At 41.6% G+C, this 26,551-nt stretch overlaps 1 protein-coding gene across 1 annotated transcript in view; it reads left to right on the top strand.

Annotated features, from left to right (window-relative positions):
* The first annotated feature begins 1,320 nt into the window (after nt 1-1,320).
* The window catches only part of LOC109883316 (protein Niban 2), a 59,391-nt gene continuing 34,160 nt past the window's right edge, over nt 1,321-26,551 (top strand). Inside the window, exons 1-2 of the mRNA XM_020475341.2 lie at nt 1,321-1,727; nt 25,236-25,366. Coding sequence (XP_020330930.1) covers nt 1,673-1,727; nt 25,236-25,366 — 186 coding nt within the window. The 5' untranslated portion in view covers nt 1,321-1,672. The remainder of the gene's footprint in view (nt 1,728-25,235; nt 25,367-26,551) is intronic.

The raw sequence follows: 26,551 nt of genomic DNA, 5'->3' as shown, positions 1-26,551 counted from the left end.
GAGAAACAAGATTCTATGGTCTGATGAAACCAAGATTGAACTCTTTGGCCTGAAAGCCAAGCTTAACGTCTGGAGGAAACCTGGCACCATCCCTACGGTGAAACATGGTGGTGGCAGCATCATGTTGTGGGGATGTTTTTCAGTGGCAGGAACTCAGACTGGGGAGAAGGTTCACCTTCCAACAGGACAATGACCTGAAGCACACAGCCAAGACAACGCAGGAGTGGCTTCGGGGAAAATCTCTGTGTGGCCCAGCCAGAGCCTGGTCTTGAACTCAATCGAACATCTCTGGAGACCTAAAAATAGCTGTGCAGCGACGCTCCCTATCCAACCTGACAGAGCTTGAGAGAATCTGCAGAGAAGAATGGGAGAAACTCCCCAAATACAGGATGTCAAGCTTGTATCGTCATACCCAAGAAGACTTGAGGCTGTAACCGCTGCCAAAGGAGCTTCAACAAAGTACTGAGTAAAGGGTCTGAATAGTTATTTAAATGTAATCTGTTATTTATTTATTTATGCTAAAATGTCAAAAAATCTGTTTTTGCTTTGTCATTATGGGGTATTGTGTGTAGATTTATGAGGGGAAAAAACTATTGAATACATTTTAGAATAAGGCAGTAATGTAACAAAATGTGGAAAAAGTCAAGGGGTCTGAATACTTTCCGAATGCACCATGTATAGTCTGATAAACCACAAATTTCAGCCAATCAACATTCAGGGCTAGAACCAGTTATATAATTGTAAATAAACCAATTTTGCGTATCTGATTAATTATAAATCCGAAAGTTGAGTTTGAGTGATGAAAGTTGAACACAGGGTGTGAAATCGTTATAAATGGCCCATTTGCGAGATTGACTTGTCATTTCAATAGGCATAGGCTACAGACTAAAATCGGCGTTCATGATTGCATTTAAACTTTGCCTTAGTTTGCCTAGATAAAGGCAGGTAGCCTATTTTTGTTGTTGTTGAGAAATGTCATGGCGACCGCGGTCCAATCCGCAAACAAAATATTTTGACGACATCGTTTCCAATGTATCCCAGTGGGTTGAACCACTGGGCAGATTGAGTCAACACAAACAGTAGCCTGTTAATACAGGACGTCAGAAATAACTACGCCCTCTAGGGGTCTCGGTGCTAATTTCATCATGATTTTAGGATAATTTGTAGCGTATGTTATAGCTGAAACTCATCCGTTTGGTTTATAGTACAACATCGAATAAAACCCCACATTTAATGCAAGTATTTCACAGCTGATAAAGCTATCGTGGAGAGACAATCTCTCCATCTTTCAGCTAAAAATAATTCCGTGTGTGCTATAATTGGTTTACAATCTCTTGACACGCCCTTTATGGCAGTGAATCGGCCCCATATGTCGAAGGACTACCTCTGTCGAAACCACACTTTCGACATGCCTAAAGAAATGTCTGACTGGCATAGTTCAACGAGTAGTGACTCACATTTAGGGTGTCTCCCTCCTGCTCAAGGCGAGCTCAACTTTTATTTTATTTCCCTCCACCCTTTCACCACCGCTTGCATTCTTCCAATCATTCACCACGCTGTGTGCACGCGAGTTCAAAATAGTTCCTGTTAATTTGTTTAGTATATTTGTGCGTTCTATTTGCCTTTGAAACGAACGGCATTGTTGTCACTGGATTAAGTTTTATTTGTTGTTATGGGGGACTTGATTTCGAGCCACCTGGATGAGGGCAAACGGGAGATCATTAAAGGTGAGTGCGTTGGGATTTTGTCAACATTTGCTTTTACCACAGTAATGCATGTTTTGTGTGTACATACATACAAGCTACAGATCATAAATGCGTGAATAAGAACTAGGGAACTGAACAGTATAGCCGTCATAGTCAATGTTACCAGCAGCATTTTAGTGATCTGAATGGAAACACTGTCGTTCTCTATCATGAATATAGCAGGTAAAGTAAACTACTAGGCGTGTGTCTAATATATGGCATAGTTCGATTCCAGTTCCCAAGTTTTAGTGTTACCATAGCTCTCGAAAACCGCTCTCCATTGGTAGGGTTTTCAGCCCAAGGTTGGCTCCATGTGAACAACAATTCTGATGCTGTCTTTTAACGTTCAGAAGCGTCAATCAGCGCCTTTCAAAACATATTCTTATCTTTTAATATAAAAAAGATACACATACTCTAGCAGTTTTGAACAGATCCGATCCACAAGTTGTGTGCCCCCAGTCAGCATGGTCTCAAACTTGACGTAACATAGTAAATGGGTATTCCAGGATACTTTTAAATTAGTATATTTTTAGGTTTGGCATGGGTACAAAAGACAAAGGTTACTTAAGGCAAAAGCGAAAGGTGGGTCGGTGGACATACAATTGAAGTCGGAAGTTTACATACACTTAGGTTGGAGTCTAACTCGTTTTTCAACCACTCCCCAAATTTCTTGTTTACAAACTATAATTTTGGCAAGTCGGTTAGGACATCTACTTTGTGCATGACACAAGTAATTTTTCCAACAATTGTTTACAGACAGATTATTTAACTTATAATTCACTGTATCACAGTTCCATTGGGTCAGAAGTTTACATACACTAAGTTGACTGCCTTTAAACAGCTTGGAAAATTCCAGAAAATGATGTCATGGCTTTAGAAGCTTCCGAGTCAATTGGAGGTGTACCTGTGGATGTATTTCAAGGCCTACCTTCAAACTCAGTGTGTCTTTGCTTGACATCATGAGAAACTCAAAAGAAACTCCCCAAGACCTCAGAAAACAAATTGTAGATTTCCACAGGTCTGGTTCATCCTTGGGAGGAATTTCCAAATGCCTTAAGGTACCATGTTCATCTGTACAAGCAATAGTACGCAAGTATAAACACCATGGGAACATGCAGCCATCATACCGGTCAGGAAGGAGATGAGTCCTTTCTCCTAGAGATGAACGTACTTTGTTGCGAAAAGTACAAATCAATCCCAGAACAACAGCAAAGGACCCTGTGAAGATGCTGGAGGAAACAGGTACAAAAGTATCTATATCCACAGTAAAATGAGTCCTATATCGACATAACCTGAAAGGCCGCTCATCAAGGAAGAAGCCACTGCTCCAAAACCGCCATTAAAAAAAGCCAGACTACGTTTTGCAACTACACATGGGGACAAAGATCGTACTTTTTGGAGAAATATCTTCTGGTCTGATGAAACAAAAATAGAATTGCTTATCCATAATGACCATCGTTATGTTTGGAGGAAAAAGGGGGAGGCTTGCAAGCCAATGAACACCATCCCAACCGTGAAGCACTGGGGTGGCAGCATCATGTTGTGGGGGTGCTTTGCTGCAGGATGGGACTGGTGCACTTCACAAAATAGATGGCATCATGAAGGAGGAAAATGATGTGGATATATTAAAGCAACATCTCAAGACATCAGTCAGGAAGTTAAAGCTTGGTCGCAAATGGGTCTTCCAAATGGACAATGACCCTAACACGGAACCCAAACCGTCTGCGTGCGTGCGCAAATTTATTCCCCCCCACACCAAACGCGATCACGACACGCAGGTTAAAATATCAAAACAAACTCTGAACCAATTACATTAATTTGGAGACGGGTCGAAAAGCATTAAACATGTATGGCAATTTAGCTAGTTAGCTTGCACTTGCTAGCTAACATTAATTTGTCCTATTTAGCTAGCTTGCTGTTGCTAGTGTAACAGTATAAACGAACCAGGGAACCAGGGACCCGCACACATCAACAACAGTCACCCACGAAGCATCGTTACCCATCGCTCCACAAAAGCCGCGGCCCTTGCAGAGCAAGGGGAACTACTACTTCAAGGTCTCAGAGCAAGTGATGTCACCGATTGAAACGCTATTTAGCGCGCACCGCTAACTAAGCTAGCCGTCTCACATCTGTTACACTAGCTAATCTGTCCTGGGATATAAACATTGAGTTGTTATTTTACCTGAAATGCACAAGGACCTCTACTCTGACAAATGAATCCCCACACAAAACAGCCAACTGAATCGTTTCTAGTCATCTCTCTTCCTTCCAGGCCTTTTCATCGTTGAACTTATATGGGGATCACATCTAAACCTTCATAGTATTACCACGACTACAGGCAAAACAGTCCGTCTTCCGTCTTTCAACAGTTCGTCATTCAATATAACCAATGAGGAGATGGGAGAGGCAGGACTTGCAGCGCGATCTGCGTCAGAAATAGGAATGATTTCTATTTGCTGTTGGCATCGCAGACACTCTTTGGCGCGCGCAATAATTGAATAACATGGATTTCTACATTTTATTTTGCGACGCTCGCGCACGTGACATGTCCGGTCTGGTCAGCATGTTAGCATTCTTCCAAAGTTGTGGCAAAATGGCTTAAGGACAACACAGTCAAGGTATCGGAGTGGCCATCACAAAGCCCTGACCTCAATCCTATAGAAAATGTGTGGGCAGAACTGAAAAAGCGTGTGCGAGCAAGGAGCCCTACAAACCTGACTCAGTTACACCAGCTCTGTCAGGAGGAATGGGACAACTTATTGTAGGAAGCTTGTGGAAGGCTACCCAAAACGTTTTGACTCAAGTTAAACAATGTAAAGGCAATGCTACCAAATACTAATTGAGTGTATGTAAACTTCTGACCGACTGGGAATGTGATGAAAGAAATAAAATCTGAATTAAATCATTAATAAATAATTGAAATTACCATAGGTGGGCATTAATATGTAGTTATTACCCCCCCCCCAGGCTTTCTACTAGATGTTGGAACATTGTTGCGGGGACTTGCTTCCATTCAGCCACAAGCATAGTGGGGTCGGGCACTGATGTAGGGCGATTAGGCCTGGCTTGCAGTTGGCGTTCCAATTCATCCAGAAGCGATGAGGTTGAGGTCAGGACCCTGTGCGGGCCAGTCAAGTTGTTCCACACCGATCTCGACAAACCATTTCTGTATGCACCTCATTTTGTGCATGGGGGTATTGTCATGCTGAAACAGGAAAGGTGGAAGCACAGAATTGTTTAGAATGAGTTAACTAGAACTAAGGGGCCTAGGCCAAACCATGGAAAACAGCCTTAGATCATTATTCCTCCTCCACCAAACTTGTGGCACTAATCATTCGGGGGAAGTAGCATTTTTCCTGGCTTCTGCCAAATGCAGATTAATCTGTCAGACTGCCAAATGGTGAAGCTATTCCACTGCTCCAGAGTCCAATGGTGGCAAGCTTTACACCACTCCAGTTGACTCTTGTCATTGTGCATGGTAATCTTAGGCTTGTGTACGGCTGCTCGGCCATGTAAACCTAATTCATGAAATTAATCTCCCGACAAACAGTTCTTGTGCTGACGTTGCTTCCAGATGCAGTTTGGGACTCTGTAGTGAGTGTTGCAACTGAGGACAGACAATCTTTACTCGCTTCAGCACACGACGGTCCTGTTAGCTTGTGTGGCCTACCGCTTCGCAGCTGAGCCGTTGTTGCTCCTATATGTTTTCACTTTACAATAACAGCACTTACAGTTGACCTGGGGCAGCAATAGCAGGCTAGAAATTTGATGAACTGACTTGCTGGAAATGTGGCATTCTATGACGGTGCCACGTTGAAAGTCTCTGAGCTCTTCAGTAAGGCGTTGCACCTTCTTCACCACACTATGTGGGTGGACCATTTCAGATTGTCAGTGAGGAACTTGAAGCTTTTCACCTTCTCCACTGCTGCCCTGTCGATGGGGGTGTGCTGTCTCCTGAAGTCCACGATCAGCTCCTTACTTTACTTTTGTTGACGTTGAGGGAGAGGTTATTTTCCTGGCTCCACTCTGCCAGGGCCCTCACCTCCTCCCTGTCGGCCGTTAGCGTCTATGAATGGGTTAGTGTCACTACAGACGCTAGTCTGATTAATCAGGCTGTAATACACAATGAATTGGTATATACAGCCTGTAACTTTTGAATGCAAAATCGTGTAAATGTTCCTTAAATGCTTAGAATGTTGAATAAAAAGTTATACAAAAATGTGTGGATTGTACTCCATCTTCCCATGATTCAGAGTATATTATTTTCATTGTCATGGAATGCTTGGTTGAATAGCTATTGACAAGAGAACCGAATATCCAAAATAATAATTTTCTATGTAAATCCCCTTTACTTGAGTTGATAGCAATGTAAAGCCCACGTGGCTGTGGCAATGGTGACCATAAGGACTGAGTTTTATCTCACTGTATAATCATACTCTTGTGCAGCAGTCTGTATAATCCCAGTAGCTTCAAGGGTCTGCCTGTAGGAACTTGTCCACAGGCAGCTGAGAAGATGTGCCTTCATCAGAGAGGAATAACATAACACATGATTAACAGGGTTTCTTTTCTGAGTAGAAAAGTCTTGGGCAGGCTGTCAGTTGTTTCGGGCCTTCTACAGTACCAGTCAAAAGTTTGGACAAACCTACTCATTTCAGGGTTTTAATTTATATTTATTTTTTTCTAGATTGTAGAATAATAATGAAGACATCAAAACTATGAAATAACACATATGGAATCATGTAGTAACCAAAAAAGTGTTAAACAAATCTAAATATATTTGAGATTTTTCAAAGTAGTTACTCTTTGCCTTTGACGGCTTTGCACACGCGTGACATTCTCTCAACCAGCTTCACCTGGAATGGTTTTTCAGCAGTCTTGGAGTTCCCACATGTGCTGAGCACTTGTTGGCTGCTTTTCCTTCACTCTGCGGTCCAATTCCTCCCAAACCATCTCAAATTGGGTTGAGGTCAGGTGATTGTGCAGGCCAAGTCATCCGAATGAGTATTCATTTTGTTGAGGGGGGGATATTTGTCCATATTTTAACACTGAAGCCTTTTTCTAAATTAAAATATCCATGTGATGTTACATACAAGTGTATACCATGACATTTCTAATTATTTATTTGAAAAGCTTGTCGTTTTATTAAAGTCGTTTTTATGATGTGCGTGGTGCTCCCCCCAAAAAAGACATGTGGCCGACCAGTAGCCTTGACCTGTGTAGCTTTGCCAAGTTAATTGGCCAACATAAACTACAAAGAGACTCAATGTGTAGCAAGTGGAGTGCAAGTTTACTAATGCAATGCAAGATGGAATAAAATTACGGAATTAAAAGTAAGCGACATGAGGAGTAGGCTACAACGAGCAACCAACAAGTAGGCTGCTGTTTTTTCTGAACCGGGCTGGGGAGAAAGCGTAGCAGGTGGCCTCCGTTAACCTAGCTAGCTTCTCTTGGCTACTCCAGTCAACAGGTACTGTTATATGGGATGATAAATAACATTGTGGCTTTCTACAAGTCTTAGCTGTAGCCGAGTTGCCTTGGCATCTCTCTCTCTCCCTCGTTCAGCTCGCTACAACACAACTGCAGCGTCAGCAATAGAGCGCCAGCTTCTCCCTCACTCAGCAGGGCTTAGGTAAAAATACGTATTTAGAATATCCGGATATCCAACGAAAATTCATGATACTATTCGAATAGTGAAATTATTTCAAACTCTCATTCCTAATAGCTAGACAGTCAGGGAGAATCTTCAATTTTTTTATTTTATTTTTTATGATGCATTCAGGAGTTTATTTTGTTGTCATGACATAAGGCCACCATTGATTTTGTTATAAAAATTGAGGCACTCCGATAGCATAAACTGCGGCAAAATGTGTAGAATTGCTGGAAATCTGCTTTAAAACTGCAAAATGTTATCTCCACCACATGGAAAAAGGTGTAGAAATGGGCTTTAAAACAGCTTTCGGGCTCCCGACTGGCACAGCGGTCTAAGGCCCTGGATCTCAGTGCTAGAGGCGTCATTACAGACACCCTGGTTTGAATCCAGGCTGTATCACAACCAGCCGTGATTGGGAGTACCATAGGGCGGCCCACAAATGGCCCAGCGCCGTCAGTGTTTGGCCGGTGTGGGCCGTAATTGTAGATACAAATTTATTCTTAACGGATTTGCCTAGTTAAAGGTAAAAAATGTATTATGATAATAATACATTTTGTCACTTTGGCCAACAGGAGGGCTTCAAGAAATACAGTACCATTGGCCATGCCACTGTCACGCCCACCACCTAAGCCCCATTTTGATCCAGAAAAGAACCCTGGGTAAGGGTGTGTTGGGCAACAGTAGAGAATGAAGGCTCCCTCCCAACATTGACATTTAGTATCAACACCTACCTAGCCGTAGCTCACCAATGCTTATATTCTTCATTGAGGTATCCTGACTCCTAATCAACTACCGATTTTTCTTTTGAATGGCCATGTGACTTTATAAACCCTGGCTGCACACAATACATCAATATGAAGAATGTCGAGCTATCTTATGAAAAACCAAACATTTTTGTAGATAACAAGTGAAGTCTTTCTCTATTCTAAGTAATCCTGTGCCATTAGCAGGGAAACATCTGAGAGAGTGATCCTCTTGATGATAAAGTGAGCAACGTTCTCCTTTGGAGTCATACTTTTAATGCGTTGGCCAGCCAATCCAGAGACACATATCAGATGTGGAATTACAGGAATGCATGAAAAAAAGCATGTGTGCTTGTGGCTGGAAAACTAGAATATTTGGGGCCTTGGGCTGCAGTCAGTCTCTTGCGAGTCTCGGACAGAGAGCGGAGCGCCACACAGTCTCTATAGTACTGACTGTCAAGGGCCTGAAGACGTCAAGGTATTCTTTCAGTCTGCTCTGAGGAAATGTCTGTTCGTTATTATGTGCTGAGACGCACATACACACACATAGGTGCCCGCACATACACACACATAGGTGCCCGCCTGTTTGCGCACACAAACCACATATTTACCTTAACAGCATGCCAGACAGAGGGGGACAGAACTCCTACTGAAAATCAGTCACTATATTCTGGATGTAGCCAAGGTGACTGTTCCCTTAGTTTGGATAGTTAATAATTGAATCATCAGATATCATTGTGTCATGACTCATTTCCCTGTTTTACTGGCTGCTTGGTGCGTTCTTCACATGTATATTCTGATCCAGCTCTGTTGAGAGAGAGTTAAAGTTGCCTTGATACTGATAGGATCTACAGTCAGGGAATCCCTCCACACGTGGCCATGTTCCAAGACTGAACATCATAACTGTATTTCAGTAACCCTTGAACGAGGTCATCATCTTGAGACTAGTAGGATAGGGTTGCAGCAAGAGCTGTGGCGGTCATGACATTTTGTCAGACGGTTATTGTCTTGAAAATGACTGCTGGTCTCACAGTAATTGACATAAACATGTTTAGAATCTCCAGGCCTCCATGCTTACAAGCCACTGATGCGTACCTTTGGAAAATCTATATTTAAAAGAATAATAAATACATTTTAATATACACCATCACAATAAATCCATTATTTATTTTAGGCAGGTCTAAAGAAAGAACTGAAATATGAGTAGGCCTACTGTATTTTATCTAGCTATGCGCCATGTAAGGTAGTTAATTTAGCGGACAAGATTTGCTTAAGTCCCATGCCATTATTTTATATGATTTTATAGTAAGAATAATATTATTGAACTTAGCTGCATGAAATAGAAAGGATATTGTTCCCATTCATATGCTCAGTCGCTATGGAAGTGGCTATGTCGAGCGTAAAAGTGATAATTTGAAACAGCTCCTATACGCTAGATTTAAAGTTATTGGCTAATTTAGTTGTGAATGATACAAACCTTTTAGAATGTCTTAGAAATCAAAATATATATGGGCTGCGTGATGTGATTAGGTTATTGACTATTTGAAAAAGTCGCAAAAAAAGCTTGCTCTCTGTTCCTTCCCTCAGACTGAACATGCTGTTCACTCAAGGGATCATATTTTCACCCATCAGACTATTCTCAATTTAATCTGGTCTTTACTGATATGTAAAATTTGTTTAGATTTAGAATGGCACATTATCAAATGGGCAGGGGGAAAAAATACATGTTACCCATAAGCACTTGAATAGTGAATGGAAGCAGTTTGTTTTCAAATCATACCAGGTAGCCTACTCTGGTTTTCATAGTGGAACAGCAGAAAAAGAAATATAGTTGCAGCTGGGATCCTCCTCATTTTAGTGGCAACCATCAAAACTCTACTATCACAAAGGAATGCATATAGAAATGTCTGGGCTTATAAGAATACTTATTTCACTTCATTCATCAACCACTGTTTGAGGAGCATGCAGCCTCTCTCTGCATGAAAGGTGACATTCTGCCCAAATTCTGTATGCCATGGGCTCTCCAACCGTGATTCCTGCTGCTACCCAGTGGTTAATTCGGGAAACTAAGTGAAATCTGTTCGTGAACACTGACAGTAACTTTTTTGCAACAAAACATATTAAACTGTTTACAGCCCATATCTCTGCGCACTTGAGAAATAAATTAAGGCGAGAGAGGAGATAATCTGTAGCTAAAAGGTCATGTTTCAGCCTATTAATTATGAAAATATTTAAAAAAATATCTTACTAGGCTATTCAAAATCGAATACAAATTCACTATAATTAACTCTGCAAGCCGCCCTCCACAATCAATGAAACAGCATCGCCTAGGCATATAAACTCAGCAAAAAAAGAAACGTCCTCTCAATGTGTAAATATTTGTATGAACATAACAAGATTCAACAACTGAGACATAAACTGAATAAGTTCCACAGACATGTGACTAACATAAATGGAATAATGTGTCCCTGAACAAAGGGGGGGTCAAAATCAAAAGTGTCCACCAGCTGCATTAAGTACTGCAGTGCATCTCCTCCTCATGGACTGCACCAGATTTGCCAGTTCTTGCTGTGAGATGCTACCCCACTCTTACACCAAGGCACCTGCAAGTTCCCGGACATTTCTGGGGGGAATGGCCCTAGCCTTCACCCTCTGATCCAACAGGTCCCAGAAGTGCTCAATGTGATTGAGATCCGGGCTCTTCGCTAGCCATGGCAGAACACTGACAGTCCTGGCTTGCAGGAAATCATGCACAGAACTAGCTGTATGGCTGGTGGCATTGTCATGCTGGAGGGTCATGTCAGGATGAGCCTGCAGGAAGGGTACCACATGGAGGAGGAGGATGTCTTTCATGTAATGCTCAGTGTCGAGATGACCTGCAATGACAACAAGCTGGACAGCTGATCCAGACCATGATGGACCCTCCACCTCTAAATCGATCCCGCTCCAGAGTACAGGCCTCAGTGTAACGCTCATTCCTTCGACGATAAATGCGAATTCGACCATCACCCCTGGTGAGACAAAACCGCGGCTCGTCAGTGAAGAGCACTTTTTGCCAGTCCTGTCAGGTCCAGCGACGGTGGGTTTGTACCCATAGGCGACTTTGTTGCCGGTGATGTCTGATGAGGACCTGCCTTACAACAGGCCTACAAGCCTTCAGTCCAGCCTCTCAGCCTATTGTGGACAGTCTGAGCACTGATTGAGCGATTGTGCGTTCCTGGTGTAACTCGGGCAGTTGTTGTTGCCATACTGTACCTGTGTGATGTTCGGATGCACCGATCCTGTGCAGGTGTTACACGTGGTCTGCCACTGCGAGGACGATCAGCTGTCCATCCTGTCTCCCTGTAGAACTGTCTTAGGCGTCTCACAGTACGGACATTACAATTTATTGCCCTGGCAACATCTGCATGCCTCCTTGCAGCATGCCTAAGGCACTTTCACGCAGATGAATAGGGACCCTGGGCATCTTTCTTTTGGTGTTTTTCAGAGTCAGTAGAAAGGTGTCTTTAGTGTCCTAAGTTTTCATAACTGTGACCTTAATTGCCTTAGGTCTGTTAGTGTCTTAATGACCGTTCCACAGGTGCATGTTCATGAATTATGGTTCATTGAACAAGCATGGGAAACAGTGTTTAAACTCTTTACAATGAAGATCTGTGAAGTTATTTGGATTTTTACGAGTTCTTTGAAAGACAGGGTCCTAAAAAAGGGATGTTTTCTTTTTTTGCTGAGTTTATGATCTCAGCAAATAAGGTAACCTGTCCATCCAGTATGTATAATAATACGGTCAACACTCAAAGGCGATTTACTAGAATTTGTTTAATTTTGGAGTGTAGGCTAGACAATATATATATTTTTTTTTTACCAAAGACACCTTAAATCTTTCAAAAATATATATATATTTCTGCCATGAGTAAAATGCAGTAGGCTGTTATGTATTGTTTAACCACACAATCGTGATGTTTGTTGTGTTACACCCTGAATTTTAAATGCATTATATTTCGATTTTGTGTCACTGGCCTAACTGGCAATAATGTCAAAGTGGAATTGTTTTTCAACATTTTTACAAATTAATTTAAAAAAAAATGAACAGCTGAAATATCTTGAGTCAATAAGTATTCGACCCCTTTATGGCAACCCTAAATGAGTTCAGGAGTAAAAATGTGCTAAACAAGTCCCATAATAAGTTGCATGGATTACCTTGATTTTTGAATGACTACCATCTGTACCCTACACTTACACACTGAACAGAAATATGAACGCATAACATGTAAGGTGTTGGTCACTTGTTTCATGAGCTGAAATAAAAGATGCAAGAAATTTTACGTACGCACAAAAAGGACATTTCTCTCATGTTTTGGTCACAAATTTGTTTACATCCCTGTTAGCGAACATTTCTCCTTCGCCAAGATGATCCATCTGCAGGAATGTCCACCAGACCTGTTGTCAGATAATTGAATGTTCATTTACCTACCATAAGCCGCCTCCAACGTCGTTCTAGAGAATTTGGCAGCAAGTCCAACCGGCCTCACAACCACAGACTACATGTAACCACGCCAGCCCAGGACCTCCACGTCCGACTTCCACACCTGCAGGATCGTTTCCACAACCGAAGAATATCTGCACAAACTGTCAGATGCTCATCTTCGATGGCCACTAGAACGCTGGAGAAATGTGCTCTTCACAGATGAATCCCGGTTTCAACTGTACCGGGCAGATGGTAGGGCGTTGTGTGGGCGAGCACTTTGCTGATGTCAACATTGTGAACAGAGTGCCCCATGGTGGCGGTGAGTTTATGGAATGGGCAGGCATAAGCTACTGACCTCGAACACAATTGCACTTTACAATGGCAATTTAAATGCACAGAGATATCCTGAGGCCCATTGTCGTGCCATTCATCCGCCGCCATCACCTCATGTTTCAGCATGATAATGCACTGCCCAATGTCGCAAGGATCTGTACACAATTCCTGGAAGCTGAAAATGTCCCAGTTCTATCACGTCCTGCATACTAACCAGACATGTCACCAATTGAGCATGTTTTGGATGCTCTGGATCGATGGGTACGATAGCGTGTTTCAGTTCCCACCAATATCCAGCAATTTCGCACAGCCATTGAAGAGGAGTGGGACAACATTCCACAGGCCACAATCAACAGGCTGATCAACTCCTATGCGAAGGAGATGTTGTGCTGCATGAGGCAAATGGTGGTCACACCAGATACTGACTGGCTTTCTGTCCGCACCCCTACCTAACAGATGCATATCTATATTCCCAGTCATGTGAAATCCATAGATTAGGGCCTAATTCACATATGCCAGTCGTGGACTAATCGAACAGCTGAGAACTGTAGGGAGAAGGAAGAAGGTCACCTAGAGTTTGAGAGCTAGTGCATACCATACATTTACCCACCCACCCATAGGCTATTTCGCTGTTTAAGTGCAGTTGTTCAACATTTTCTTCCCTAAAGTAAATAAGTATTCAATTTGATGTAAGGATGTGGTTGGTAAAGATTTCGGCTACATTCCAAAATTACATCCTAGGGTAATTCCACGCAAAAATATTTTTGGTATCTCAGATTGTTCTGGATATTCTCACACAGAAACTTCATTAGGAGGAAGGATGTTTGATATGCATTTTACATTTTGTATCACTTTTTTGAAAATAATTTTGAAAGTTACCATTTTAGGCCCTTTTTAGACCTATACATGCCTCTTGTAAGAAGACTTGGTGAACCCTACATGATACAGCAGTATATTGGTGTCATTTTACTCCTTATGTGCTCTTAAAAATGAAGTATGTCTAGATTCTTCATAACATTTTTCACATAAATTTATTCAACATTAAAAAATATGAATATGAATAACTCAAAAGTACTTCGTTTGGAACAATGTGCTCTTCAAACACATTACATTTCTGCTGCCTTTGGCCGCTTTCATGATTTTCAAAAAAATGGTTTGTGATACAAATGTAAAAAGCATATCAAACATCCTTTCTCCCAGTGAAGTTCTCCCTATTCCCTATATAGTGTTGCTATGGGGGACTTGAAAGTAGTGCACTAATATAGAGAGTAGGGTGCCCGTTTGGCTCTGCTCAAAAGTAGTGGCTTATAAAGAGATTAAAGTGCTATTTGAGACTGAGTGTTCTCCTGTGAGTCATTGGAACATGACAAGACAGTAACCCAGCTTTCACCCAGACTCAGCACTGCTGAGGCCCCCAACACAATTAGCTGGGACACGATGGCACACCAAATGAACAACCTAGCACAGCGTCAGCTAGTCTCACAATAACAGAGCCAAGATGCTCCCCATCTCTATTTCTTCCATCTTTTTAACTCGTTTATCTCTTCTTCTCCATGAAAATGGATTAAAGGTGAAAATGAAGTGTTTCTTTGAATAGAGGATGGTAATATGGTGAAATGCAATTACCTTATTGCTCTCAGCCTCGGTGTTACTGCTTAACGGTGTAAAGATGAACTTTACAGTATACACAATCATGAATTTGACCTGGATTGCCAAACTAACACATTAAATAATGTGGTCCTGGTGAAACTCCCACATAGTTGCCGCCTAGCCGGGCTGAACATGTACACAATGCACAGAAGGATACTCTTCAGTCCGGGTACAATAGCATATTGTATCTGACTGCAATTGTCTGCAATAGTGTTTTGAATTAAAGTACTCTGATTTTCTCCATTTCAATTGCTCTTTTGTGCCTCCTAATTTGGGGCGGCAGGTAGACTAGTGATTTGTGCGATGGGCTCCCGAACAAGGCAGTTAACCCATTGTTTTCTGGTAGGCCATCATTGTAAAATATTAATTTGTTCTTAACTGACTTGCCTAGTTAAATAAAGGTTAAATACATTTATATATATATATATATATATATATATATACACACACACACACACACACACACACACACACACACACACACACACACACACACACACACACACACACACACACACAGTGGGGCAAAAAAGTATTTAGTCAGCCACCAATTGTGCAAGTTCTCCTTCTTAAAAAGATGAGAGGCTTGTAATTTTCATAGTAGGTACACTTCAACTATGACAGACAAAATGAGAAAAAAAAGATTTTATGAATTTATTTGCAAATTATGGTGGAAAATAAGTCTTTGGTCAATAACAAAAGTAATCTCAATACTTTGTTATATACCCTTTGTTGGCAATGACAGAGGTCAAACGTTTTCTGTGTCTTCACAAGGTTTTCACACACTGTTGCTGGTATTTTGGCCCATTCCTCCATGCACATCTCCTCTAGAGCAGTGATGTTTTGGGGCTGTTGCTGGGCAACACGGACTTTCAACTCCCTCCAAAGATTTTCTATGGGGTTAAGATCTGGAGACTGACCATATGACATTCTCCCAATCTTCTTCTGGATCATCCAAATGCTCTCTAGCAGGAAGACACGTCTGGCACTGCAGGATTTGATTCCCTGGCGGCGTAGTGTGTTACTGATGGTAGGCTTAGTTACTTTGGTCCCAGCTCTCTGCAGGTTATTCACCAGGTCCCCCGTGTGGTTCTGGGATTTTTGCTCACCGTTCTTGTGATCATTTTGACCCCACGGGGTGAGATCTTGCGTGGAGCCCCAGATCGAGGGAGATCATCAGTGGTCTTGTATGTCTTCCATTTCCTAATAATTGCTCCCACAGTTGATTTCTTCAAACCAAGCTGCTTACCTATTGCAGATTCAGTCTTCCCAGCCTGGTGCAGGTCTACAATTTTGTTTCTGGTGTCCTTTGACAGCTTTTTGGTCTTGGCCATAGTGAAGTTTGGAGTGTGACTGTTTGAGGTTGTGGACAGGTGTCTTTTATACTGATAACAAGTTCAAACAGGTGCCATTAATACAGGTAACGAGTGGAGGACAGAGGAGCCTCTTAAAGAAGAAGTTACAGGTCTGTGAAAGACAGAATTCTTGTTTGTTTGTAGGTGACCAAATACTTATTTTCCACCATAATTTGCAAATAAATTCATAAAAAATCCTACAATATGATTTTCTGGATTTTTTTTCTTCTAATTTTTTCTGTCATAGGTGAAGTGTACCTATGATGAAAATTACAGGCCTCTCTCATATTTTTAAGTGGGAGAACTTGCACAATTGGTGGCTGACCTAAATACTTTTTTGCCCCACAGTATAGTAGAGTCCTGTAAAATGCCACACTGTATGTTACAGTATGTACTAGGACTATACAGCACACGCATTACAATCGGTTGAGGGACAAGAATTGCGTAGGAGTGACCCCCATCTGATGTGAGATAATACACATGCCCTGTCAGCACTCCCTTCCTCCCCCTCACCGCTCTTGACAGTGGGGGAGAGACTTATTGTTCTTCATGAAGAACAAGAAACCCTCACCCATCCTCGCACTGCAGAGAGAACTCACACACACACACACATCTGAATCACACTTGGGCTCCAAACCTCTAGTGCACAGGGTTGGTTATTATGGGATCTACTGTCAACTAAGGCTGCATCTAAAATGGTACCCTATTTCCTATATTGACCTATGGGCCCCGGTCAAAAGTATTTCACTATATAAGGGATAGGGTGCCATTTGGGATGTACGTAAGACAGAAGCCCACAGTACTGTAGGTTGGTTTTCATACAACACAATGTTTTGAAATTGAGTTTCCATTTTTGATTCAGGTAAAGTTTTACGAACGGCAGCAACAGCACAAAGTCCGAGTCGGAGAGTTTGCTGTTCATCAGGAACGTTTTCAGTGGACCGTTTCAGCAAGACACTAAAGGCCAGTTGAATAGGGGCAGTATTATCTGTGAGCCCAGATACCGCATGCTGTCTATTTATACATCATGTACTGAGAGAAATTAAGCTTTTCATTTTTTTTGTTTTTTTTAAAGAAGTCCAGTGGTCCTGCCACCATGTGATCATGCCTGACAAACAACCGAGTAAATCAATGGACAGTGTTGAGAGCATGTCAACTGTGTCATGCGCCAAATCGACCGCTCACACCTCATTGTGAATATTGTTAAGTGTTATGAAGTCTGCCAATGCCATACAGAGTGCTCTTTCAAGTTACCTTGTGACTTCAATCACTGGTAGGCTTTCTAAACACATTTAACAGAGGATAAAGACTGCCAATCTGGCTGTATAATTTCATCGTGATTGCTATTCTAATGTCATGTTTGGGTACAATGAAGTGTCACTGTCTCGACTTGATCACATGAAACTAAGTCAGCATGTGACTCAATCAAGTGACACACACACACACGCACTGTTGTATTTTGTGGTTGTTACTCCTCAGGCTTGTCATTCCAAGCTTTCAAAAGTGACCACACCCCCAACATGGGAACCATTCCCAGGCCAACTCTCTTTCCTAGCTCCCTCTCACTGGTTGTTTTTTCAAAGTTTTTTTTTTGTTGTTGCTGGAGTGGGTCTAAGCCCTGAACTGATTTCCAGGTTTTGTTCCATCAGTAGCACTATGAAGACACTAGAGCCCCCCCCCTCCCCTGACTAAGTTGTTATTAATAGTTACGTAACGCAGACACTTCCTCACCAGTCAGCCAGCTGGCCCACCAGGACATTCCCCAAGCTTTGTGTCATCTTATTTTGGGAGAAATGGTTTGTCATACTCACATCCTAAAAAAAAAAAAACGCCATTCACTGTTTACATAGTTCTAATTACCACCTTTTAATGACTTGGGCCCCTGAGTGGTGCAGTGGTCTAAGACGCCGCATCTCAGTGCCAGAGGCGTCACTGCAGTACCTGGTTCCAATCCAAGCTGCATCACATCCGGCTGTGAGTGGGAGTCCCATAGGGTGGCACGCAATTGGCCCAGCGTCGTCCAGGTTTGGCCCGGGGTAGGCAGTCAATGTAAATAAGAATTTGTTCTTAACTGACTTGCCTAGTTAAATAAAGGTTACACAATGACAATGTTTTGATCAAGAAGATCTTCATCAGGTCAAACAGAAAAGTTTTAATTACAGTGTTTGGCTTTTTCTATTCTTTAACCTTATTTCATTCCAATAATTAATAATAACATTAATTTTGGTGGGTGCTTATACAGCATTTGTCCTATTTCAAATGTGTTTTTTTTGCATATGGTCACAGCCAGTATTACTACTTCTGACCTGACCATATTTTTGGCTTTTTCTGCAACAGAGTTGCAGTGCATTAGACTCACTTTAGCCTGGTCCCGGATTTGTTTCTGCTATCTGGCCAACTCCCTATGAAATTGTCATGTTTGGCATGACAATAGCTGACAAGGAGAGTAGAAATATACTGACACACAGGCTCGGCTCACTCCACCTAGAGGTGACCTATGTCCAAATAGTTGTGGCCTGTTTAACCATCCATTGTCTTTGACCTATAACTAAGGGATTAAGCAGTCAGAATCTGTGGGAGAGAGTTTAGTTGAGCAAGCATCTGGTGACTGGATGGGTTTGGACTGACTGGAAGAGTGGAGGAGCCACTTGCAGTTTTAGTCCTCTGTCTACAGTCAGATGTTTGTTCAAGATGGATTGTGAGTCACTGCACAAACAGTGATAGAGCTATGAAAGGCTACCCTAAAACCACCACCAACGTGTCACCTGCTATTCCTTCTCTGTACCATGGTCCTCAAGTCTCTGATAGACCCACACTCGACTCTGATTACTTCCATCAGTAATCTGATGGAAGGCCTGTGTTGTGTTGGAAGGCCATAGGAAGGAGTGGCACAAGGTGGACTTTGCTGTGAGCCTAACATTCCCACAAAATAATTGGTGATATTTCAACCCCTCCCCATGTCTTCTTAGCCTAGTTCCTTACTAACCCGGTTCGTTCTAATGTCCAGTCCCCCCAGATGCTGCTCCTGCTTGCCTAATGTCTTTACCAGAGCCCTTAATTATACTGTAGCCTCAGTCTTTAGAAAGCAAATCTGATCCATCTCTCATTATTTTCACCCAACCACCTCTCTCCCAGTCCCAGCAAAAGAAACATTCCATAAACTTAATGCAGAACAGATGGGATCAGAGAGAGATTATCTCTGCTCCAACTATAATTACTATCTAACATTATCGTATTTCCCGTGTAAGTGCTATAGTATCAGAAATACACATTTTGCCAATTTTGTTTTGGCAATACCATTTAGTCACTCACTCGGTTGGGCTAATACTCACACTCAATTATTTGTAGCAATTTTTCTCCTCAGCTGGGTCTTGGGTTGGTGGTCTTAGAATATGATTGGTCTAAAGAGCAGCAGATGGAAGGACTCTTGCCGTCCTCTTTCAGGAGAACCCAAACTATTTGGCACCAGTCGGGTGGTTCTTTATTTCCCCAATTGGCCTGGTTCCAGCTCTCTCTTTCTCTCACTTTCTGGTTGCGCGTCCCAAATGTTACCCTGTTCCATACACAGTGTACTACTTTTGAGCAGAGCCCTCTGCCCTGCCAGCAGACCATTCCTCACCACGCTACATTTATAGCATCACTCTCTAAATAGACAAGAAAAAAACAACATTTGACTTATTTTTTTTCTTTATTCCCTTCTCTCCAAATTCGCCTAGACATAAAGAGACGATAACATCAGAAATAGCCTAGACATAAAGAGACGATAACATCAGAAATAGCCTAGACATAAAGAGACGATAACATCAGAAATAGCCTAGACATAAAGAGACGATAACATCAGAAATAGCCTAGACATAAAGAGACGATAACATCAGAAATAGCCCAGACATAAAGAGACCGATAACATCAGAAATGGCCTCACTCGGTATGAGAGTCACATAAAGAAATGGCTAAAATAGTTTGTTGGAGAAGGTCCGTGATGGTGAAATAAATCGATAGTTAGATAACGGGATGTAGTCATTGGTATAGCGCATTTTTTTGACAATATTGCAATATAGTTTTTATGCTTGTTGGCTGTACCTGCACCAGAACTCCAGTATTTGTCCTTCATAGCTTGTTCTCCATCTTTTTATATTGGGACCCAATTTGGTTTCAGCACTTTTAATTTCCATGACTGATCAAACAAATTGTCTTATTGTTCTCTCTTGTCCCTCTGCAGCAGACATATGGGAAGCAATATGTTTGGAACATCGAATCGCAATAAAATTACATTATCAAATAGCAATACATATAGAATTGTGAGAATCTCAATACATATCGTGTCAGCACCTAAGTATCATGATAATATCCTATATTTTGGTATTTTAATAGGATCCCCATTAGCTTTTTCAAAAGCAGCAGCTACTCTTCCTTGGGTCCACACAAAACATAATAACATCAACATCAACAGACAAGAACAGCACAAAGACAGAACTACATAATAGAAAAAGGCACATGTAGCCTACATATCAATACATGCACACAAACTATCTAGGTCAAATAGAAAGATCCCTGGCAATTTCCAGCTCTAGTCCAGGAAATAACTTTGAAGTCAGGTCCTTTTCAGTTTCACAAACAAATTGATAATGTGCCAGATTTGTTTCCATGCCAACTCCATTACTGGGTAGAGTAAAAGGATCTGTGAACTGAAGGCTAACTCCGGGTAATGCAAACATGACTGTGTGGACATTCTGATAAAGGACCGTGTGAAATGCTGTACATTCTTCAAAGCCTGTGTTTTTACTTTCCACTTGGAAACATTTTGTTGTTTTACACATTGATAAGCGTAGTAAATAGGAATTGAGGTAATGGTGCACTGGAACGAGAGAAAAGTGCCCGTTTGCTCTCTCAAAGACTATTACATACAGTTGAAGTCGGAAGTTTACATACGCCTTAGCCAAATACATTTAAACTCTGAAATTATTTTTATTAATTTTTACAATTCCTGACATTTAATCCTAGTAAAAATTCCCTGTTTTAGGTCAGTTAGGATCACCACTTTATTTTAAGAATGTGTAATGTCAGAATTAAAGGTCGACCGATTAACCGGAATGGCCGATTTAATTAGGGCCAATTTCAAGTTTTCATAACAATCGGAAATCAGGAATTTTTGGGCTCCGATTTATTATTATTAATTTATTTTATATACCTTTTATTTAACTAGGCAAGTGGGTTAACTACCTTGTTCAGGGGCAGAACGACATATTTTCACCATGTCAGCTCAGGGTTCCAATCTTGCAACCGCACAGTTAACTAGTCCAACTCTCTAACCATTGCACTCCATGAGTAGCCTGCCTGTTACGCGAATGTACTAGAAGCCAAGGTAAATTGCTAGCTAGCATTAAACTTATCTTATAAAAAACGATCAATCATAATCACTAGTTATAACTACTAATCCAGTTTAGCAGGCAATATTAACCAGGTGAAATTGTGTCATTTCTCTTGCGTTCATTGCACGCAGAGTCATGGTATATGCAACAGTTTGGGCTGCCTGGCTCATTGCGAACTAATTTGCCATAATTTTACGTAATTATGACATACATTGAAGGTTGTGCAATGTAACAAGAATATTTAGATTTAGGGATGCCAACCGTTAGATAAAATACCGAACGGTTCCGTATTTCACTGAAATAATACATGTTTTTTTCTCTAGAAATGATAGTTTCCGGATTCGATCATATTAATGACCAAAGGCTCGTATTTCTGTGTGTTATTATGTTATAATTAAGTCTGACTGAGCAGCAGCAGGCCCGTAATCATTCATTCAAACAGCACTTTCGTGCGTTTTGCCAGCAGCTCTTCGCAAGCACAGCGCTGTTTTTGACTTCAAGCCTATCAGCCTAATGGCTGGTGTAACCAATGTGAAATGGTTAGCTGAGTGTGCGCTAATACTGTTTCAAACGTCACTCGCTTTTGGAGTAGTTATTCCCCTTGCACTGCAAGTGCCGCGGCTTTTGTGGAGCGATGGGTAACGATGCTTCGAGTGTGGCTGTTGTCGATGTGTTCCTGGTTCGAGCCCAGGTAGGGGCGAGGAGGGTGACGGAAGCTATACTGTTACACTGGCAATACTATAGTGCCTATAAGAGCATCCAATAGTCAAAGGTATATGAAATACAAATGGCATACAGAGAAATAGTCCTATAAATACTATATTAACTACAACCGAAAACCTCTTACCTTGGAATATTGAAGTCTCATGTTAAAAGGAACCACCAACTTTCATTTGTTCTCATGTTCTGAGCAAGGAACTTAAACGTTAGCTTTTTTACATGGCACATATTTTATATGGCACATTTTTACATGGCACATATTACTTCTCCAACACTTTGTTGCATTATTTAAACCAAATTGAACATGTTTCATTATTTATTTGAGGCTAAATTGATTTTATTGATGTTTTATATTAATTTAAAATAAGTGTTCATTGTTCATTCACTATTGTTGTAATTGTCATTATTACAAATATAAAAAGTAAAAAAATCGGCAGATTAATCTGTATCGGCTTTTTTGGTCCTCCAATAATCTCTATCGGTATCGGCGTTGAAAAATCATAATCGTTCAACCTCTAGTCAGAATAATAGTAGAGGTAATTATTTACTTCAGATTTGATTTATTTCATCACATTTCCAGTGGGTCAGAATTTTACGTACACTCAATTAGTATTTGGTAGCATTGCCTTTAAATTGTTTAACTTGGGTCAAATGTTTTGGGTAGCCTTCCACAAGCTTCCTACAATTAGTTGGGTGAATTTTGTCCCATTCCTCCTGACAGAGCTGGTGTAACTGAGTCAGGTTTGTAGGCCTCCTGGCTCGCACACACTTTCAGTTCTGCCCACAAATTCTCTCTAGGTTTGAGGTCAGCGCTTTGTGATGGCTACTCCAATACCTTGACTTTGTTGTCCTTAAGCCATTTTGCTACAACTTTGGAAGTATGCTTGGGGTCATTATCCATTTGGATGACCCAATTGCGACCAAGCTAAGCTTAGGGGGGCGCTATTTCATTTTTGGATAAAAAGACATTCCCGTTTTAAGCGCAATATTTTGTCACAAAAAGATGCTCGACTATGCATGGAATTGATAGCTTTGGAAAGAAGACACTCTGATGTTTCCAGAACTGCAAAGATTTTCACTGTGAGTGCCCCAGAACTCATGCTACAGGAGAAACCAAGATGTTTCTGCAACCAGGAAATGAACAGGATTTCTGAGGCTCCGATTTGCATCATCTCCTTATATGGCTGTGAATGCGACAGGAATGAGCCTACCCTTTCTATCGTTTCCCCAAGGGGTCTGGAGCATTGTGACATATTTGCAGGCATATCATTGGAAGATTGACCATGAGAGACTACATTTTCCAAGTGTCCGCACGGTGTCCTGCGTGGAAATTGGTGCGCAAAACTCAGCTGCTGGTATTTTTCCATGGGATTCTGAGAAAAACCATGCTTCCACGAACGGCATATCAATGAAGAGATATGTGAAAAAACACCTTGAGGATTGATTCAAACAACGTTTGCCATGTTTCGGTCGATATTATGGAGCTAATTCTGAAAAAAGTTCGACGTTTTGGTGACAGAATTTTCGGTTCGTTTCGGTAGCCAAATGTGTAGTAACAAAACGGAGCGATTTGTCCTACACAAAGAATCTTTCAGGAAAAACTGGACATCTGCTATGTAACTGAGAGTCTCCTCATTGAAACATCTGAAGTTCTTCAAAGGTAAATTATTTTATTTGATTCCTTTGCTGGTTTTTGTGAAAATGTTATGTGCTAAATGCTACGCTAAATGCTAAGCTAGCCATCAACACTCTTACACAAATGATTGATTTTCTATGGTTCAAAAGCATATTTTGAAAATCTGAGATGACAGTGTTGTTAAGAAAAGGCTAAGCTTGAGAGCAGGCATATTTATTTCATTTCATTTGCGATTTTTAGAAATCGTTAACGTTGCGTTATGGTAATGAGCCTGAGGGTGTAGTCACGCTCCCGGATCCGGTATCGGTAGTTCAGAGATGTCTTGATGTTGCTTTCTATATAGCCACAATTTTCTTTCCTCATTATGCCATCTATTTTGTGAAGTGCACGAGTCCCATCCTGCAGCAATGCACCACCACAACATGATGCTGCCACCCCTGTGCTTCACGGTTGGGATGGTGTTCTTTGGCTTGCAAGCCTCCCCCTTTTTCCTCCAAACATAACGATGGTCATTATGGCAAAACAGTTCTATTTTTGTTTCATCAGACCAGAGGATATTTTTCCAAAAAGTACGATCTTTGTCCCCATGTGCAGTTGCAAACCGTAGTCTGGCTTTTTTATGGAGGTTTTGGAGCAGTGGCTTCTTCCTTACGGAGCGGGCATTCGGGTTATGTCGATATAGGCCTCGTTTTATTGTGGTTATATATATACTTTTGTACCTGTTTCCTCCAGCATGTTCACAAGGTCCTTTGCTGTTGTTCTGGGATTGATTTGCACTTTCGTACCAAAGTACGTTCATCTCTAGGAGACAGAACGCGTCTCCTTCCTGAGCAGTATGATGGCTGCGTGTTCCCATGGTGTTTATACTTGCGTACTATCGTTTGTACAGATGAACTTGGTACCTTCAGGCGATTGGATATTGCTCCCAGGGATGAACCAGACTGGTGGAGGTCTACAATTGTTTTTCTGAGGTCTTGGCTGATTTTTCTTTTGATTTTCCCATGATGTCAAGCAATGAGACACTGAGTTTGAAGGTAGGCCTTGAAATACATCCACAGGTACACCACCAATTGACCCAAATTATGTCATTAGCCTATCAGAAGCTTCTAAAGCCATGACATCATTTTCTGAAATTTTTCAAGCTGTTTAGAGGCACAGTCAACTTAGTGCATTTTAACTTCTGACCCACTGGAATTGTGACACAGTGAAATAAACTGTCTAAACAATTGTTGGAAAAATGACTTGTGTCATGCACAAAGTAAATGTCCTAACCGACTTGCCAAAACTATGGTTTGTTAACAAGAAATTTGTGGAGTGGTTGAAAAACTAGTTTTACCTACTCCAACCTAAGTGTATGTAAACTTCCGACCTCAACTGTAACATATTAATTCAGAGTACACTAACTAATACATCACTGTTGACATGGGGAATGTGTCATTAAGTAAGCATTGTCGGAGCCAGAATGGCCTATAGAGCAGGAGCCTCTTGTTTGGAGCATGTGGCTGTGTGTCATTATACACCACTTAATTTGTAACAACTGACCCCGCCTCTCCTCCCTTCCCCATGCAGCCCGGACAGGCGAGGTGATTGGAGAGTTTGGCCGTCTGTATGAGCAGCAGTATGCAGTGGCCCTCTTCAACAAGGTCCGCTTTGACATTGAGGGAGGAGGGGGGCCCCAGCCACAGCTACTGCGCCGTAAGGTAATGAACACGTCTTCCTCTCCTGTCCCTGTTTTTTTCTCCTCCTCTTGTTCCCCTCTTCCATACTCCTTTATTCCTACTGTGCCTTCCCCGAGAAGACGATGGAATAATATCAGCAGTTTCTCATGAAGTGCTGACATTTGGAACACTTTGCCCACATTATGTTGAACCTGGAGCTCACATCACACTACATCAAATGAATGGCAGTCTAAGAGGGACTCAAGGACAGATGCTGATTTACACTCCCATGCTTTCAGTGTGATCTGAAGATTTAAGTGTGTTTAGATCACGAGATGGTTTATTATAAATACAGAATGACAGTCACCTTGATTTTTGAAGGCCACTTCCACTTCAGCCAAATGAGTCTGCTTTAGAGTTACATGGTACGGAGGGAAAGATCTGTTTCCCTTGTATGGCTCTGTGTAGCAGATGTTAGCTAGCAGGCTAGTGAAGAACAAGCAGCCATGCTGTGTCGTGGTGACCTCATCTGCAGTGAGATCTCAAGTTAACCGTGCTACTGACAAAGTGAGAAGTAAGCTTGAACAGCTGCTACAGTTGACTTTAGGGCGAGTGGCGTCACACCTAGTAAACTCTTTATTTCTATTCTCCTGGATGTCCAGTGTCTCTAGCCATGGTTTAATTCACCTTTTTCAAGCCTGCACAGTGCCATTACCTTCTTAAAGAGAAACCGTTACATTCTGTCTGGTGCTACCGCTGCACTCAGAATGCTACTGTAACTACATGAAGCTGTGTGGAAGTGACCGAAGTCTTGATCCGCATCAGAAGTGCAACACTATTCCGTATGCAGCTCTTTTCAAAAGTAGTGCACCACTAAGGAAATCAAATCAAATGTATTTATATAGCCCTTTGTACATCAGCTGATATCTCAAAGTGCTGTACAGAGACTCAGTCTAAAACCCCAAACAGCAAGCAATGCAGGTGTAGAAGCACGGTGGCTAGGAAAAACTTCCTAGAAAGGCCAAAACCTAGGAAGAAACCTAGAGAGGAATCAGGCTATGAGGGGTGGCCAGTCGTCTTCTGGCTATGCCGGGTGGATATTATAACAGAACATGGCCAAGATGTTCAAATGTTCAAAAATGACCAGCATGGTCAAATAATAATAATCACAGTAGTTGTCGAGGGTGCAGCAAGTCAGCACCTCAGGAGTAAATGTCAGTTGGTTTT

Source organism: Oncorhynchus kisutch, linkage group LG3, assembly GCF_002021735.2.
Source record: "Oncorhynchus kisutch isolate 150728-3 linkage group LG3, Okis_V2, whole genome shotgun sequence".
In the NCBI taxonomy this organism is placed as follows: domain Eukaryota; kingdom Metazoa; phylum Chordata; class Actinopteri; order Salmoniformes; family Salmonidae; genus Oncorhynchus; species Oncorhynchus kisutch.
Note: the sequence above shows the minus strand (reverse complement) of the source record. Positions and strands in the feature narration are given on the sequence as shown.